General features: G+C 43.7%; 1 protein-coding gene across 2 annotated transcripts in view; it reads left to right on the plus strand.

Annotated features, from left to right (window-relative positions):
- Positions 1 to 17,437, plus strand: part of LOC115154626 (neuroligin-2-like) — a 79,729-nt gene that overhangs the window by 25,686 nt on the left and 36,606 nt on the right. The window contains exons 3-4 of one of the 2 annotated variants that reach the window (XM_029701066.1): positions 6,927 to 6,980; positions 13,968 to 14,117. In XM_029701066.1, the coding sequence (XP_029556926.1) occupies positions 6,927 to 6,980; positions 13,968 to 14,117 (204 nt within the window). The remainder of the gene's footprint in view (positions 1 to 6,926; positions 6,981 to 13,967; positions 14,118 to 17,437) is intronic. The other variant, XM_029701067.1, reaches the window with a different exon arrangement.

Below are 17,437 nucleotides of genomic sequence, written 5' to 3' on the forward strand. Positions count from 1 at the left end.
TATCGATATAATATCCTCCAAAATGATACATAACTGTGAAACCCCCATCACTAGTGTATAGTGATGCTTCATGCTTTATTGAAGTATAGGCTCAGTCAAAAGGCCAGTGTTTGTTAGCTATGCTACTCCCTCAAAAGGCCAGTGTTTGTTAGCTATGCTACTCCCTCAAAAGGCCAGTGTTTGTTAGCTATGCTACTCCCTCAAAAGGCCAGTGTTTGTTAGCTATGCTACTCCCTCAAAAGGCCAGTGTTTGTTAGCTATGCTACTCCCTCAAAAGGCCAGTGTTTGTTAGCTATGCTACTCCCTCAAATTTGTTGAGTAAGTATATTTACCCATGGCTTGAGGATTGAGACATTTCATTGACAAAATTGACTAAATAACATAAACTTCAAATAAACATTCATTCTTGGCGAGGGACAACAGTAAATCTAGACCACAGTATAGAGAGGGAAAAACATGTCCCTCTAATGAAGCAAATAGATGAATTGTATGTTTATACCAGATCATCTTTATTGTCTGACCCAACTGGGCTGTGTTTGCCTCCCCGCTGTGTGCTGGGAAAACAATATTTTGCACATACTTGTGAGACTTTTAGGTTTAGCATTTACATATACGGGATTTGTATCTCCATTTTAGGCTGCCCAGTGGGCTTGCTTGTATCAAGGGCATTCGGTTCTGAGAATTTCAGCTGTGCTCCTGAAATCCTTTGTGTACTGAATCTCATTGGAGTTGAGCATTAGCTATAATCAGATTTCAGGCAGTGTTACCAGTCCGTTTGGGGTTAAGCCATTTATAGCACTCATATTGAATTATTTTCAAGACCAGCACACCAATACACATACACACACACACACTCCGAAGGTAAATTCCTTTCCTGAAGAAAATAATGTAGGTATGACATGTTAACATGCTCAGCTCAGTAACCAGTAAGCACAGTGAACCTATGATCAGGTTGAGAGACTTCATATGCTACAGATGATAGCTCATCTCCTTGGTTGTCATGGAGGTCAACCTGTATACATTAGCTTGTCATAATTGGTTGACCCAAAGCATCACTGCAATAGAGGGCCTGAGAATCCTAGCCTCATTGGTTCCCACTATCTGCCACGAACCAATAATTTCAATAAGAAGTGCTTGCCTCAGCAGATCAGCCTGCTTCCATCTGCATCAAGCAGTGTTCTGACAGGGGTCTGCTGATCTCTGATTATATTCTATGTGACAGAAATCTACTGCTGAAGATTGATGTAATAACTTAAAGGCACAATCTGTAAGATTTCCTGCTGTTTCATGTTTTTTAAATGTGTATTATTGATATACCGTAGCACAGCCCAAGTCAGAGTTGGGGCTGCTGTTGGGTTGAAGTACAGACTCTGGATTGTGGCTTTAAGGAGAGGGATAAAAAGTATTTTTCTTTTTTTCTTTTGACAGGTTCTGCCCCCTTGTAGTTGATTAGTTATCCAAGCATTGATTTATTTTCACTTAATAAAAGCATAATGGAACATAACAGTGTAACTTCAATATTCTCTTCAATCGGGACCAATTAAACACATTTGGAAAGGGAAGGATTTTTTTTCAAAGATTGTTCTGTGTTCAGTAAAGCTAATTAGCAGGTAGTTTTTAACATAAGCCACACACACACACACACACACACACACACACACACATATATACACACACACAGTACTGACTCACAAAACTCACTCCACACAGAATTGCAGTATGTCGATCCCCCTGGACTATGGATATGAAGTACTGTTACACTGACCTCACAATAGAGACCCTTTTTAAGGACCTAAGTAAATGTCCAGGCTCTATAGTGTTACTGTAGTAACATACTGGGCTTTGCTTCACCCCATGATATGTCAAAACCCAGCTCACACAGTATACTAGAAGTAATGGGCTTAGGCTGCAGTCTACATTTAGCCGACATGCATATTTCACTGTGTATGAGGCGTTGTAACAGAGAGTTAGAGCGTTGCAATCCCATTGTGATGTCTACTCAACAGCAATACACTGCGAAGGATGTGACATCACAATCCACCAGGCCACGTCTTGGCAGCGTTCCAAATTAATTTCCGTTTTAATCCGATCAATATGTTCCACAGCCAAACAAAAAGATGGTACGTGCTCAAGAGTCATTTCAAGCTTCAGAGTATAATATACATGTAGACTGGTAGGATGATGATGATTGGTGGGGGAGGGGAAACTGATATGAATGTATAAATAAATGAATAAATAACAATTGACACTGCAGAAGAACTACCGTGTGAATTGCCTCTGATGCAAGAACAAACCTCAAACAAATGATTCTATTTTTGCTATCGCAGCAGCCCTTGATCTGGTGAAAATTGGATCAGGATTGTTCTTCGGGGGAAATGAGACATCGTTGCGTACTGTATTGTAGCAGTCGCACCTCTGCTAGCTCCTGCCTAGTGCACAACTCCACAGCTAATTAGCCCACAAACTGAAGGTTTATCTAATTCCATGTACACAAAAGAGGGATGCCTTTGAAAGTGAGCTTTGGGCTGGGATGGGAAACGAGGGGCACCAGAAACACTGCTGGATTCTAGCTCGGCCTGGCCAACAGACATTTTTCATCCTGTTGATTAATTGCGTTTAATCATTTTGTTAAGTGAGGCAGCACCTTGAACACTAAATAGTGTATGAATAGAGTAGTTAGTTATGTTGTAAATCTTTTCTAAATACTGTCTAAGTACTGGAGAGAAGGGGAGATTACTGTAATTGGGAAGCCTGCGATTGGCTTGTGATTGGCTGAAATCATATTCTATGTCAAGTTGCTATGGGTTATGCTGCTTGGGAGGAAAACAGAGTGTGTGTGATTTGGTTCTTCCCAAGGGTACAGGACTGCCTGTCTGTGAGTGAAAGTGTGTTTTTTACATGTGGCTTGTGTTCTTGTCATATTCTGTCACATATTGTTAGGGGTCACTGCTCACACAGGCCTGTCGCTGTCCTCATCTATTACTTCCTGTGTGTGAAACAATTGAGTGTTCTTGAAAGTCAAAATATCAATGTTCCATGTTCATACAGCAGATATAGTTCATACAGTATTGACATATTTTGATTTGCTTGGAGTATATGGATTATTACAGTTTCCACACATCACATTTCAATATCCCACACGCCCAAGGCCTGTTTAGTGCACCACTCTATGCATCCCCTTTATTGACTGTCCCTCTAATGAACCCTCATCTGCTACCTGAATCTGAGGCCTCAGAATGACCCAACACTCACAGACCACAGAGGAAACCACACATCACACCCTTTTGCCCAGTTTTAAGAGTAGTACCGTGGAAGGAGGAGATACTCAGACAGAACCCCCTCTGCTCTCAGCCTCTGAACTCCTCCCTCCCTCTCTCTTTGTATCCCCCCTCCCTCGTCCTCTCTATGCGGGCTGTGGTAGAGGAGGTCACAGGCTCTGAATGCAAATCAGTTCCATGTCCTTCCCCAGCAGGCCGCTATGTAGCCCGCTGCGCCCTCAGCTCCAATGAAATTTGAATAGCTTTTTAGAATAATGAAAACAAAGCTGAGCTAATGTCAGAGACAAACACACACAGGGGCTCTGTTTAGTCCAGCTGAGCCTGGGTTCCTCACGTGGAGAATCCCCTGTACTGTACGAGCCGTCAGCCTGCTCGGCGAGAGCACTGTGTCATTGCATTCCTATTTCCTCCCGACGGTCGGATCGTCCGTTTTACCGTCCATATCTCAGCAGGCGGGGACACAGAGCTAGGGATGGATGGAGGGAGGGGTATGGGAAAGGCACTGTGAACACTGTGAGCCGCTGGAGAAGCACGGTGGGGGCATGACGCTGTGTCTCACACCTCGTCAAGCACACAGCACAGTACGGTCATGACACACTGGGGAAATGGAGAAGGACAGCAGACGGCAGCTTGTGTTCAGGCCGCTCCATGCTCACTCAACCGTGGAGAAACAGTGTTGACTGGGAGGAGGGGGACAGGAGCTGAACTAAATGATCATCTGTGAACCACTGGATTTCACTGAACGCCAGTCCATTACATCATGTGTTAGTCAGTCTGCTGGCCAGCTCCTAATTGGAGCACATGTAAGGGCTGAAATAGATACTCTGTTCCTCTGTTGACCCAGCTACATTTCAACTGCACATATATTCAAATCAAGCTTGTTAAAATTCTTTAGACGTGTTTTTTTTTCTTCGGTGTGGTTGATTATTATGCGTAAGATGTGTTTGTTTATTTTCTCACTCTTTTGGTTGCATGACTGATCCTGGCTGCATCTTCCTGCCAATTTCACTTTATAAATGGTGTTAGAATCAGGGGCCAAACTGCAGAAGAATTCTCCAAGGTAAAATAATCGGAATGAAAATGTATTTGTGCCCTTATTGACCTGTCTAGAAACCGAAGGGAAGGCTTTCACATCTAGTAACACTGTTCTTGCTCAGTAGTATGCAGACAAACGAGGTGTCTACCGTTCTTTACCAAACTTGTTGTGCCGCCATCCTTTTCCTGGAAATGTAACAATGAGTTCATTGGAGTGAGAGTGATGGCGGAGAGATGAGGAAAGTGGCAATGAGGTTATCCCTTAAAATGAGGCATGTACCGTATGTAAATACTGCAGTATGGTATACGTGTTTATGACGTATGTCCGGTGGAGTATTTGTGACTGTTTCAAGGATGGATGTGTGTATTAAGGTGTTCTTGGCCATTCTCAGACATCTTGTTCAGTGTCAAGCCATTGAAGCAGGCGTATAGGTGCTGTAACTAGTTCCTACTCTAAGTGGCTGGCTGTCCACATGGACCTGACAACTCCATAGAACTGGCTCTGTCAATTAGCTGTGAGAGAAGGCCCCAGCTACAGTCCCATGCAGCACCACTGCACATGCTGACATCGTCGCTGAACACAAAGACAAACCTGTTTGTTTCTCTCCCCACAGAGCCATGTCTCTGTTAGGGAACAACGCTATCATACCTGCTTGTCGCATCCCAAAATGCACTGCAGAAGATGTCCCAAAGTGTGCTCCAGCACATTACATTTTCTCCTCCAAACACAAAAAACCCCCTCTTTGACAGCACAACAGATTCCAACAAAACACATCCAACAATCATCTCGGATTGAGCCTCCTCTCCCATCAGAGACAGAATTGGGCTTCCAGGAAGCATTACGCCCATGCAAAGTCTTTAACTGAAGTCTGCCACTCTATTTCAAAGGGAGACGGGTTCCATTTCAGCAGAGCTGCTCTCTGTATGCAGCTTAAGCTTTTTAATGGGTATTAGAGCAGGTATGAAATCACTGTGCTCTCCATTAAGCAGTTAGGTGTGGTATTAAAGTGCTGCTGGGAAAGTGCTGACTGGGCAGGGGCTAATCTTCCTTCCCCTCCATTACGAGGCTGTCTACCTGTCGTCCCTCACCCCCACCCCCTTACTGGAACTGCCCTTACACCAGGGAGACTGGCGGCGGAAGGGAATCAGGTCAACATTGATCACTCCCCTTGTAAAAAAGCACTTGCATATGAGGGTTGAGGAAGCACTATAGTAATGACGAGAGAGAGCGGAGAGCGAGCGAGAAAGCAGTGCTGGTGCTCTGGGTGTGTCCCTGTTCCAGCAGCCATTCATCCAGCAGTGCAGAGTGTTGGCCATGCGTTTTGCCAATAGATCTGTCTTTGCGGCACAGCGTGACAGAGGCTGTTGTTAGCACCTTATGAGGGAGCCATCAGAAGACAATGGGAGAGATGTAGTTAGCACACTGTGAGACTGATAAAGCTGCTGGCGCACCAACAGAGAGTACATTGTGTCTGTTAGACGAGAGAGTGTATCGCCAACACACAGGGAGAGAGGACCCACTGGACACAGACGTCTATTCAACATCTATTCCACGTTGGTGCGACGTAATTTCATTGAAATGATTCAACCATTGTGTGCCTAGTAAGGAGTGTGTTAGCATCATAAAGGGAGAGTGTGTTGTTAGCATAGCTAGCATGCCAGATGGCACTATGTTATTAGCACACTGTGTGTGTGTGTGTGTGTGTGGACAGGCTAGCGTGCTAAATGCTAACAGTGATTGAGAGGGATGATAAAAGCTGTGCAGTGATTGGGCTGGCCATGTAGCGCTCCGCTGACAGATGGAGACAATAAACAAATGAACAGGATCCATATTGGCCAGGCTTACAGAGAGCGGCGTTATTGTCTTTCCCCTATGGAGCGTTTAACTGCCGTCACCATTAAACCGGAATGTGGACCTCTGTGACCTTGGCGTAGGGGAGCCCTGTCAGAAGTCCTCACATGGCTGCGTAAATACTGAACCACCACTCCCTGGCCGGCTTCTTGTATGGTTACACTGGAGGAGGGAGAGACACTCATCATGTGCATTAACATCGCTGGAGTGTGCGTGTGTGTCCCTGGTCATCCCCTCCAGTGTAGTTGTGTATAGTGGCAGACCAGTCCCCATGGACGTGGTGTAGAGGGCCCAGATACCCTGTAGCCTGAGGGCTGCAGCGCTGGGCTAAGGGGCTAAGTGGGCACATGCTTCATGATGGGTTGGCATTCCCCTGTCTGCCTTCTGACGGCAAAGAATGATGGCTTGATTCTCTTCATTGATTTTCCTCTACAAAGCACTAACGTGTAGGGAATAAATGGGAAGAGAAAAACAATAAGATGTTCTCTGGGGTCGTTGACCAGGCAGCTCTTGGCTAGGTACTGTGCAGGGGAACAGGCTAGTTGTCTCCACAGGAGACTGTATCTGTAATGCTCTCTTACTTTTAGCTTTCGGTTGTTTCGGAGACTTTTGATAATGAGATAGAGGTTGCTCTTCCTGCTTTGTCATTTTTCTCCTCTTGTTTTCTTGTTGACTTTTTAGTTTTTGCTTTTTCAGCAAAGTGTAAAATCTTTTTGAATTTTCTCTTTTCTCTTTTTCCCTCCCTTTTTTCTGAACCTTAGGTCCGCTCACAAAAAAACACGATGAGTCTACAATGAACAAACCGAGGGATGAAGGTATTTTTGTTGCATGTTTTACCCTTTTGTTGTATTTTTCAGACTTTTGGAGGGGATAGTTGAATTGAATAACAAACTAATATTATTAGTTTGTGTCTAAGTGTAATCACATCACTTTTCTCTGTAATTGTAATCGTCTCACAATAATATAATACGTCTAATAATATACACAATTATATATTATTTTATACCATATACTTAACTAGCTACACTAGTTAATGGTGTGAAGTAGACTGATATAGACTCTCTCTCACACTCACTCTCTGTCTCTCTCTCTCTCACACACACACACACACACCTCAATTGTTCCACACACCCTTGCCACAGAGCAGTTTTCTCCTTTTTCGCTATATGGTTAATCAACCAATAAACAGAATTTGATTTGCGTAGAACTTTTTACAAAGTCGTGCTGTTTTGACTGTATTCTGTCTTGCGCCAGTGAATATTTAACCTTGTGTAATATTCTTTACCTTCGTCATTTGGATTGGGTCATTTGATTGATCCACTTTACCATTTCTTTATTAAGTTATATGTTGGGGAATAGGTGAGGACTTTTACAGTAAAAGCAGTATAGTTTGGGTGGGTGGTGGTGGGGGGGGCTTGTAGGCTGTCATTTGAATGGATTCCAAGCAGTGGAGCTTGCTAACTGACATGCATTACACATGCAAATAACCAGGTAATCAGTTGTTAAAACTAGCCAGGAAAAGATGCATTGACTTTATGTAATCAAGCGGTTTGAAAGATCAGACTGTTACCATAGTGTTTGTGTGTGTGCGTGCATCTTTGTGTGTGCATCCGATCAGGTGTTTGTGTGTCTGATTTGTATATATGTGTGTGTGTGTGTGATGATGTGGGCGTGCATGTGTTAGAGTGTGTATGCTGTTTACGTGTTAAGTTGTCCCATTCTGCCGTCTCTAATTGCTATGGTTTAAAAGGAGACAGAGATTGCTAATCCATTTGGAGAGGGAGAGAGGGAGAATATTTTAGGGGCTGTTTTGAAGCAGGCAGGACAGTGAGGGCATTGTTGGCCCTGTAGGCCTGGGATTCAGGCTGAGTGAGACTGCTCCTGTCCTCTCCCCATCTGGACACAGGCTCATCCCCAACTGTCACTGCAAGGTTAGAGAGGAAAATGATACACACGTTCTCACATTCGATTGCACTCTTATCATGCACTAACACATGCACTCTTATAATGCACTAACACATGCACTCTTATCATGCGTGAAACACACACACATGACCTCCAAGCACTCTCACATACACATGAATCCAGACACTCAATCACGCTCCATCACTTTTTTTCACACACACATCCTACACCAACACACACTCCATCACATACAAACATGGGCAGCAAAACCCACACAAACATAGGCAAGTGGGAAGTCTTGACAAACCCCTGGTCCTCTTGCTCCTAAGGATGAACCAGTCTGACTGGGTCAGTCCAGACCCCTGCTGCCATGTTGGCTCCGGTGCTGAAGCTTAGTAACACCTCCATGAGAATGAATGAATGATATATATTGTACAAAGGGGTGTACAGCTACATATATATGATGTACAGTTCCTTCAGAAAGTATTCACACCCCTTTACTTTTTCTACATTTTGTTGTCAATGCCTGAATTTAAAATTGATTAAATTGAGATTTTGTGTCACTGGTCTACACACAATAACCCATAATGTCAGTGGAATTTTGTTTGTAGAAAATGTTTGAAATTAATAAAAAGTTCCCTCAGTCGAGCAGTGAATTTCAAGCACAGATTCAACCACAAAGGCCAGGGTTTTTTCAATGCCTTGCAAAGAAGGGCACCGATTGGTTGATGTGTAAAGAAAGAGAAAAAAAGACGCTAAATATCCCTTTGAGCATGGCAAAGTTATTAATTATCACTACAGAGATACAGGCGTCCTTCCTAACTCAGTTGCCGGAGAGGAAGGAAACTGCTCAGGGATTTCACCATGAGGCCAATAGTGATTTTAAAACAGTTAGTTAGAGTTTAATAGTGGTGATATGAGAACTGAAGATGGATCAGTTACTCCACAATTCTAACCTAAATGACAGAGTGAAAAGAAGGAAGCCTGCACAGAATCAAAATATTCAATATGTGCATCATGTTTGCAACAAGCCACTAAAGTAGTACTGCAAAAATTGTGGCAAAGAAATCATCTGAATACAAAGCGTTGTTGGGGGCAAATCCAACACATCACTGAGTACCACTCTTCATATTTTCAAGCATGGTGGTGGCTGCATCATGTTATGGGTATGCTTATTATTGGCAAAGACTAGGGATTTTTTTTTTATTACAAAAATTGAATACAGCTAAGCACAGGCTAAATCCTAGAGGAAAACCTGGTTCAGTTTTCTTTCCTACAGACACTGGGAGACAAATTCTCCTTTCGGCAAGACTATAACCTGAAACACAAGGCCAAATATACACTGGAGTTGCTTACCAAGACGACATTGAATGTTCCTAAGTGGCCTAGTTACAGTTTTGACTTCAATCGGCTTGAAAATCTATGACACTGTAAATATTATATACATGTGCATATTACATGCATGACACATACGTGTGGCAGTGTCTAAAAGCTGTTTCTATGACTGGGTATGTTAATAACATTGTTAATAGTTTAATGAAATGCTGTCTGACAAGATGTGAGTCAATCACTTAGGGAGATGTCTCTCTGAGGAGACAAGTACACCTGGAGACTGCTGCAGGTGGCTCAATGACACATTTACTCACCATGAACAGACATACTGCAACATGTACATCATCATGTTAGACACGTACGCACATACATGCAATCAAACTCAAACGCACATGTACAGTGTATTCGGAAAGTATTCAGACACCTTGACTTTTTCCACATTTTGTTACGTTACAGCCTTATTCTAAAATGTATTAAATTGTTTGTTTTCTCGTCGTCAATCTACACACAATACCCCATAATGACAAAGCAAAAAATGTTTTTTTATATTTACATAAGGATTCAGTCCTTTGTTGAAGCACCTTTGACAGTGATTATAGCTTTGAGTCTTCTTGGGTATGACGCTACAAGCTTGGCACACCTGTATTTAGGGAGTTTCTTCCATTCTTCTCTGCAGATCCTCTCAAGCTCTTGCAGGTTGGATGGGGAGCGTTGCTGCAAAGCTATTTTCAGGTCTCTCCAGAGATGTTTGATCGGGTTCAAGTCCGGGCTCTGGCTGAGCCACTAAAGGACATTCAGAGACTTGTCCCGAAGCCACTCCTGCGTTGTCTTTTGGATGTGGGCTTAGAGTTGTTGTCCTGTTGGAAGGTGAACCTTTGCACCAGTCATCAGACCAAATAATGTTGTTTCTCATGGTATGAGAGTCCTTTAGGTGCTTTTTGGTCATCTCCAAGCAGGCTGTCATATGCCTTTTACTGAGGAGTGGCTTCCGTCTGGCATCTCTACCATAAAGGCCTGATTGGTGGAGTGCTGCAGAGATAGTTGTCCTTTTGGAAGGTTCTCCCATCTCCACAGAGGAACTCTGGAGCTCTGTCAGAGTGACCATCAGGTTCTTGGTCACCTCCCTGACCAAGGCCCTTCTCCCCCAATTGCTCAGTTTGGCCAGGCGGCCAGCACTAGGAAGAGTCTTGGTGGTTCTAAACTTTTTCCATTTAAGAATGATGGAGGCCACTGTGTTCTTGGGGACCTTTAATGCTGCAAAAAATTTTGGGTACCCTTCCCCAGATATTTACATCGACATAATCCTGTCTCGAATCTCTACGGACTATTCCTTCAACCTTATATAGACAGGTGTGTGCCTTTCCAAATCATGTCCAATCAATTGAATTTATCACAGTTGGACTCCAATCAAGTTGTAGAAACATCTCAAGGATGATCAATGAAGACAGGATGCACCTGCACCTATTTCTGTTTTTTATTCTTAAGAAAATTGCTGAAATTTCAAAAAACTGTTTTTCGCTTTGTCATTATGGGGTATTGTGTGTAGATTGATGAGGAAAATAATTTATTTAACCCATTTTAGAATGAGGCTGTAACGTAACAACATGTGGAAGAAGTCAAGGGATCTGAATACTTTCAGAATGCACTGTATATACACTGAGTGCACAAAACATTAAGAACATCTTCCTGATATTGAGTTGTACCCCCCTTTTGCCCTCAGAACAGACTCAATTCGTTGGGGCATGGACTCTACAAGGTGTCGAAAGCGTTCCACAGGGATGCTGGTCCATGTTGACTCCAATGCTTCCCACAGTTGTCAAGTTTGGCTGGATGTCTTTTGGGTGGTGGACCATTCTTGATACACGGGAAACTGTTGAGCATGAAAAACCCAGCAGTGTTGCAGTTCTTGACACACTCAAACCGGTGCGCCTGGCACCTACCACCATACCCCGTTTAAAAGCACTTAAATCGTTTGTCTTGCCCGTTCACCCTCTGAATGGCACACATACACAATCCATGTTGCGATTGTCTCAAGGAAAATTCTTCTTTAACCTGTCTCCTCCCCTTCATCTACACTGATTTGAATTGGATTTAACAAGTGACATCAATAAGGGATCATAGCTTTCCCCTGGATTTACCTGGTCAGTCTATGTCATGGAAAGAGCAGTTCCTAATGTTTTGTACAGTCAGTGTACTTTAATTTAGCTCTTATTCACACAGAGATAATTGAATGCTTTATGTGGGTATACAATGAGATATATTGTCTTGCATCCTTTGGAGGTCGCACAAACACACAACAGTCATACAACGACAGTCTCAGAGACAAAGGGCTCGGTTCAATCCTGATCGCAGAAGTTCAGCGCTGTAGGGCGAATGTCATTTAAAGGCAATGTGCGCCTAGACGGCGTTCACAGTAAACTATACTTTACATTTCAATCGCGCTATGGTGCTGAACTTCCGTGAAACGGGAAACGTATTTCCTGCTCCAGGTATTCCAAGTGTCCTAGCTCTGCTCTTGATGAGCGCCAGTCCAGTGCTACGTGTCCCTCTCTGTCTGTGTGTGTGTGTGCGTGTGTGGGTGTCATTTGTCATGTGTTTGTGGAGTGTGACTGCCTGGTGACAGAGAGGAGAGCTGATCCATTAGCCAGGCATCACACCCAGGGCTCTGCTGGCCTGGTAATGCTGGGATAATTGAACTTGTTTACATCTCCTCTGGGAAATCACCAGAGGCTCACAACACACTGGAGAGAGGGGGAAAAGGAATGGAGGGTGGGAGAGTGTGTGTGTGTGTGTGTGTGTGTGAACTCCTCCATTGCTGAGTGTGTGCATATGCAATGTTGGTTGCATAAGTGTGAATGTCGGAGAGATGGGAAAAGAGTGTGTGTGTGTCAGGAATTTAATGTATTGTGTGTGAATGTTCATGTCTCTCGAGTGCACTGTATGTTCTATAAAAGGTGACTGCATGTGTGTGTATTGATAAATTGTACATTGTTGCAGTGGTGTGTGAGTGATGCGTTCTGGTGCATGTGTAACCTGAGATTCAGGTTGTGATGCAGGCGGGTGTGCAAATACGTGAGTAGAATTTGTTACCACGGCAACAGGCTCCGAGTGAGTCAATGCAATGGAATGGCTGGTGCGGTTCTATTAGAGAGAGAGGAGGCAGTTTCCATAGCGACTCAGCATCGCAGCTGCCTGCCTGTGTCTCTGTGTGTCTCTGTGTGTCAGTGTGCACGCGTTTGTGCATTTTCCTACATGCATCTCTGTGTCCGTGAAGAGACCTTGCCATGTAGAACTTTGTAACGGTTTGTTTAATCTCATCCCATCCCACCATTTTCTTGTGACATTACTCTTTCTCCTTCTCTTGCTCACTCCCTCTCTCTCTGTCTCTGTTCAGGGGCCATGTATCTTTCTTTCTATCTCTCCTCTTCTCTCTCTTTTCTTTCTCTCGCTCTCCTTCCTGTCTTTTTCCCCATCATTCTCTAAGTTACAGTATGTATTTTCTCATCTTTCTCTCTCTTGCTCTCTATTTTCCCATCTTTCTCCCTCTGTCTCTTTCCCATCTCCTTCCAGAAAGTCATCAGGGTAAACAGATGTTGTGGCTGTTATTTATGTTTCCACTTGGTCTGGCTCTCATATGAATTATCCACAGGGCAGACGCTAGGCTAACTGGGAACCACTGGCAGCTCTGCCTTATTAAAGACACGCAGACCGTACCACAGTACCTCACAGAGAGGGGGGACCCTGAAAAACCCAGATCGTACCATTATACTGCAGTAGGAGAGACAGTGGCAGACTGTACCATAACTCACCAGAGGGGACAGTGAGAGTTACAGACTGTACCTGTACCATAATACCACAGAGAGAGGGGACGCAGGGAAACTTACAGATAGGACCACGACACTACAAGAGGGGGCAGAAAAATACAGACTGCCATGACAACACTAAGACAATGTTCCAATATCTAAAATGGCTAACCATTGATAAGAGACAGTACTGGATAGGTTCCAACCTTGTAGCTTTCAACACTGTTGCTTCAACCTATAATGTCACCTCAGTTCAGTATGAAGAGCAGGAATGAGGAGAAGAAGTGTATGTTTCAGACTTTGAGGATATAGTTAAAGATGAGGGAGATCGAAAGGCACATACAGATGTAGGATCCTCATTTGTGCCAGTTTGCTACATCAGGTAAATAATCCTGCAGCAACAGGAAATGTGTATTATTATGTTGATTATAATTAATGGACATTTTTTGTAGGGGTTGATACATTTTTCCTTCAGGGCAAGTGGAAAATAAACTTTAGAAACATTTTTAAACCTGTGCAGGAAGGATCTCAGCAACGAAAGAGTGATCCAATTAAGATCCTATATCTGTATGCAGAGGGGGATATATGATTTTTAGTGAATGGCTTTGTGGACATTCCTGTGGATTGTTTTTTTGTAGAGAGACGAAAAGTTGTCATCTCTTTCTCAGAATCTAAAGTGTTTCTACTCTCTTTCTCTCATCCTCTCATCTTTTGTGTTTGTGCATACTTCTGTGTATGTCCATGTCCCGCTCTTCGCCACAGATATCCGTGACCGTCGGAAGAAGCCCGTGATGCTGTTCATCCATGGCGGCTCCTACATGGAGGGGGCTGGAAACATGTTCGACGCCAGCATCCTCGCAGCCTACGGCAACGTCATCGTGGTCACCATGAACTACCGTCTGGGCGTGCTCGGTGAGTCTGTCTGTCTGCATACTATGACATCACTTCCTGCTTGCACCATCAGGTCCCAGAACTCTTATTCTATGGTTTCACTCTCCTTAATTAGACGCCTTACAATTATATAGAACGAGGCACTTTTCCTAATGATGTGAACTGACCAGGAAGATATCTAGGTCCTAGTTACAGTCTACAGCTAGGTCCTGGAGTTGGTCCTGATCACATGACCAGAACAGGAGAACCATCTGGCCCTAGCTGCACCATGTGACCTGAGTTTTGTGTGCTCTGCCCTGTCCCTGTGTACAGACTCTGAGCCAGTGGATAGGAGTTTAGTCAGCTGTTCTGAGGGGCTGACTGCCTGTTTGTTTCTACAGCTGTTTGTTTGTGTACTGTACACCACAGAGCATCCACAATCTCCATTGTGGTTGCCAGGTTGGGTAATGGGATCTGGTTTATTGTATCAAGCCTGTCTCAACACATCAGAGTATTCATAAAGAGGGAAATGGGAGTATTTTAGGACACAGTCCAAGCTTTACCACTAGTGTAAACACAGTGGAACGTGATCCACACAGTCATTGACCAACTGGGCCAGCCAATAGAGGGAACATACTGAGAGTTTGAGGTACACCTGGCAGCAGCTCTGTCCTGCCTGTTTTGTGGTGCATGTTTCACGTGCTGTTATGCTTTTCTACATCTGTCTGACAAACTGGAAACATTAGCGAGTGGAGCGTGAGAACAATCCGCCGTGTGAACTTAAGTTTCCTTAATGCACTATCTAATCCTTGCTCTGCATGCCTCTAATTCACTGATCCAAACAGTCCTCAATGGAGTCCATGTTTGCATCATTCCCAAGCCAACTAGTAGTCTGTCTGTGTGATTTACATACTGTATGTGTGGTGTGTGGTGTGTGTAGTTTACCTGTGTGTAGTGTACAGTATTTATGCACCACACACACAGTGACATACAGAGGTAGAGAGCGATCCTGCTGAGCGATGCAGAGAGATGATGCAGTGCCCTCGATTCCTCTAACATGGTTGAACATTTTGGTACGTGGGCGAGTAGACTAACCTCTCTCTCTCTCTCTCTCTATTTCCTCATCTCGCTCCCTCTGTTCTGCTTTTAATGGGTTACTCTACTGTACTGAAGGGATTGTGTGTGTGTGTGTGTGTGTGTGTGTGTGTGTGTGTGTGTGTGTGTGTGTGTGTGTGTGTGTGTGTGTGTGTGTGTGTGTGTGTGTGTGTGTGTGTGTGTGTTAGGGAGTTTGTATGTGTGTACGTGCGTGTGGGTGTGTCCGTACATGTAAGTGTATGTGTTTGCGTACGTGTGTGTATGTTTGAATATGTAACAGTACAATGTGCCATCCATTCTCACCACCTCTCTCAATGGACAAAAACGTTTTTGGCCTGAAAAGAGAAAGACAACTGCTCCACGTTTCTACAATAGGTTTAGCACATAATCACATAGTATTATCCTATACTCATGCACACGCACACTCACATATGCCAACCTTACTTCTGCCTGTGTCTTTAACAGAGAGCTGGGGGTAGGGAGGGAGGGGACGACAGAGAAGGGGGATAGAGACAGATGAGAGAGGGAGAAACAGAGAGAGACAGAGCTGAAGAGAAGGAAGGAGCAACAGAAGGGGGAGAAGGGAACAATCTAAAAATAAACCATCAGAAGTGCTTTTTAAATCTGCAGCGAAGCAAAAAAAATCATTCAAACAAATGTTAATGCAATGTGGCCACGGCACACACACACATATAGGCTTACACACATCTCTATAAACTCACATACAATTACATAAGGGTTTTCAATTTTTTTTTAACGTTTGGTGGATGTTAAGTTAATTCATGATATGCTTGTGATTTGTGAAAGGGGAGAATATGTCTATAAGAAAATCCTAAATGTCTGCCATGTACAGTCCAGGAGTGTTTAGCATGTTAGGAGTTAGGAGTCTATACACTAGTACCTACCTACAGTAGAGCTCCACCCCAACGCTGCTGCCTGCTCACCTTGCCCCTACCTTCCTCCTGACTGCTCCAGGCCCATGCAGCCTCCTGATTTGTGCTGCAAAGCCATCTGTTCTGACTAATTAACTAATTAACTAATTAATGAACTCTGGGAAAGGGCCCACCGTCACTGGGCTGTGGGAGAGAGAGAGGCTTTCTCACATCAAGAAGAGAGATGAAACACTCCGCTCTCCTTATTCTTCTCCTTCTTCTTCTCCTTCTTCTCTGACCTTCTTCTTCTTCCTCCTTATTCTTCTCCTTCTTTCTTCTCCTTCTTCTTTCTTCTCCTTCTTCTCCTTCTTCTTCTCCGACCTTCTTCTACTTCCTCCTTATTCTTCTCCTTCTTTCTTCTCTTCTCCTTCTTTCTTCTCCTTCTTCTTCTCCTTCTTTCTTCCCCTTCTCCTTCTTCTCCTTCTTCTTCCTCCTTATTCTTCTCCTTCTTCTTCTCTGACCTTCTTCTTCTTCCTCCTTATTCTTCTCCTTCTTCTTCTCTGACCTTCTTTCTTCTCCTTCTCCTTCTTTCTTCTCCTTCTCCTTCTTTCTTCTCCTTCTTCTTCTTTCTTCTCCTTCTTCTTCTCCGACCTTCTTCTTCTTCCTACTCATTCTTCCTCTTCTTTTTGTTCATCTCGTCCCCATTCTCTCCATCAGATCAGTCCTATCTGACAGACAGAATCGGATGACTCTTAATGAGTTAATCTCATGTGTTTGTTTCTCTCCCTCTGCAACCAACAAACACCAAATCACAGAATTATGATTCCCAGCGCTCTCCTGATGCACCCAAGGAGTTATTTTGGAGTTATTAATACTTCAGCATACATTCTATTGGTTTGGATGTACAGTATAATTACAAACCCGGCTCAGACTGAATAAATAGAGCCAGTATTGGGATTTGAGTATTATGAGAAATAACATGTTCCCGGTTATAATGAGGCGATCATATGGTTATTGTTGCATGGGGCTGTCAGGAGAGAGTGAATTTGCCTGCACAAATTAACCGAGTGGAGGAAGCATGAAATGAAAAGAGAAAGGGTTGTAATGTTACTGTATGGAATCATCGTTTAGATGGTCAAACGACACACTAGAATAGAATATACCACAGCCCAATACTGCATACCACAACAGGATAACATTGTAGAGAGCACCACAGCCCAATACTGCATACCACAACAGGATAACATTGTAGAGAGCACCACAGCCCAATACTGCATACCACAACAGGATAACATTGTAGAGAGCACCACAGCCCAATACTGCATACCACAACAGGATAACATTGTAGAGAGCACCACAGCCCAATACTGCATACCACAACAGGATAACATTGTA

This window comes from Salmo trutta, chromosome 19, assembly GCF_901001165.1.
Source record: "Salmo trutta chromosome 19, fSalTru1.1, whole genome shotgun sequence".
Classification (NCBI taxonomy): domain Eukaryota; kingdom Metazoa; phylum Chordata; class Actinopteri; order Salmoniformes; family Salmonidae; genus Salmo; species Salmo trutta.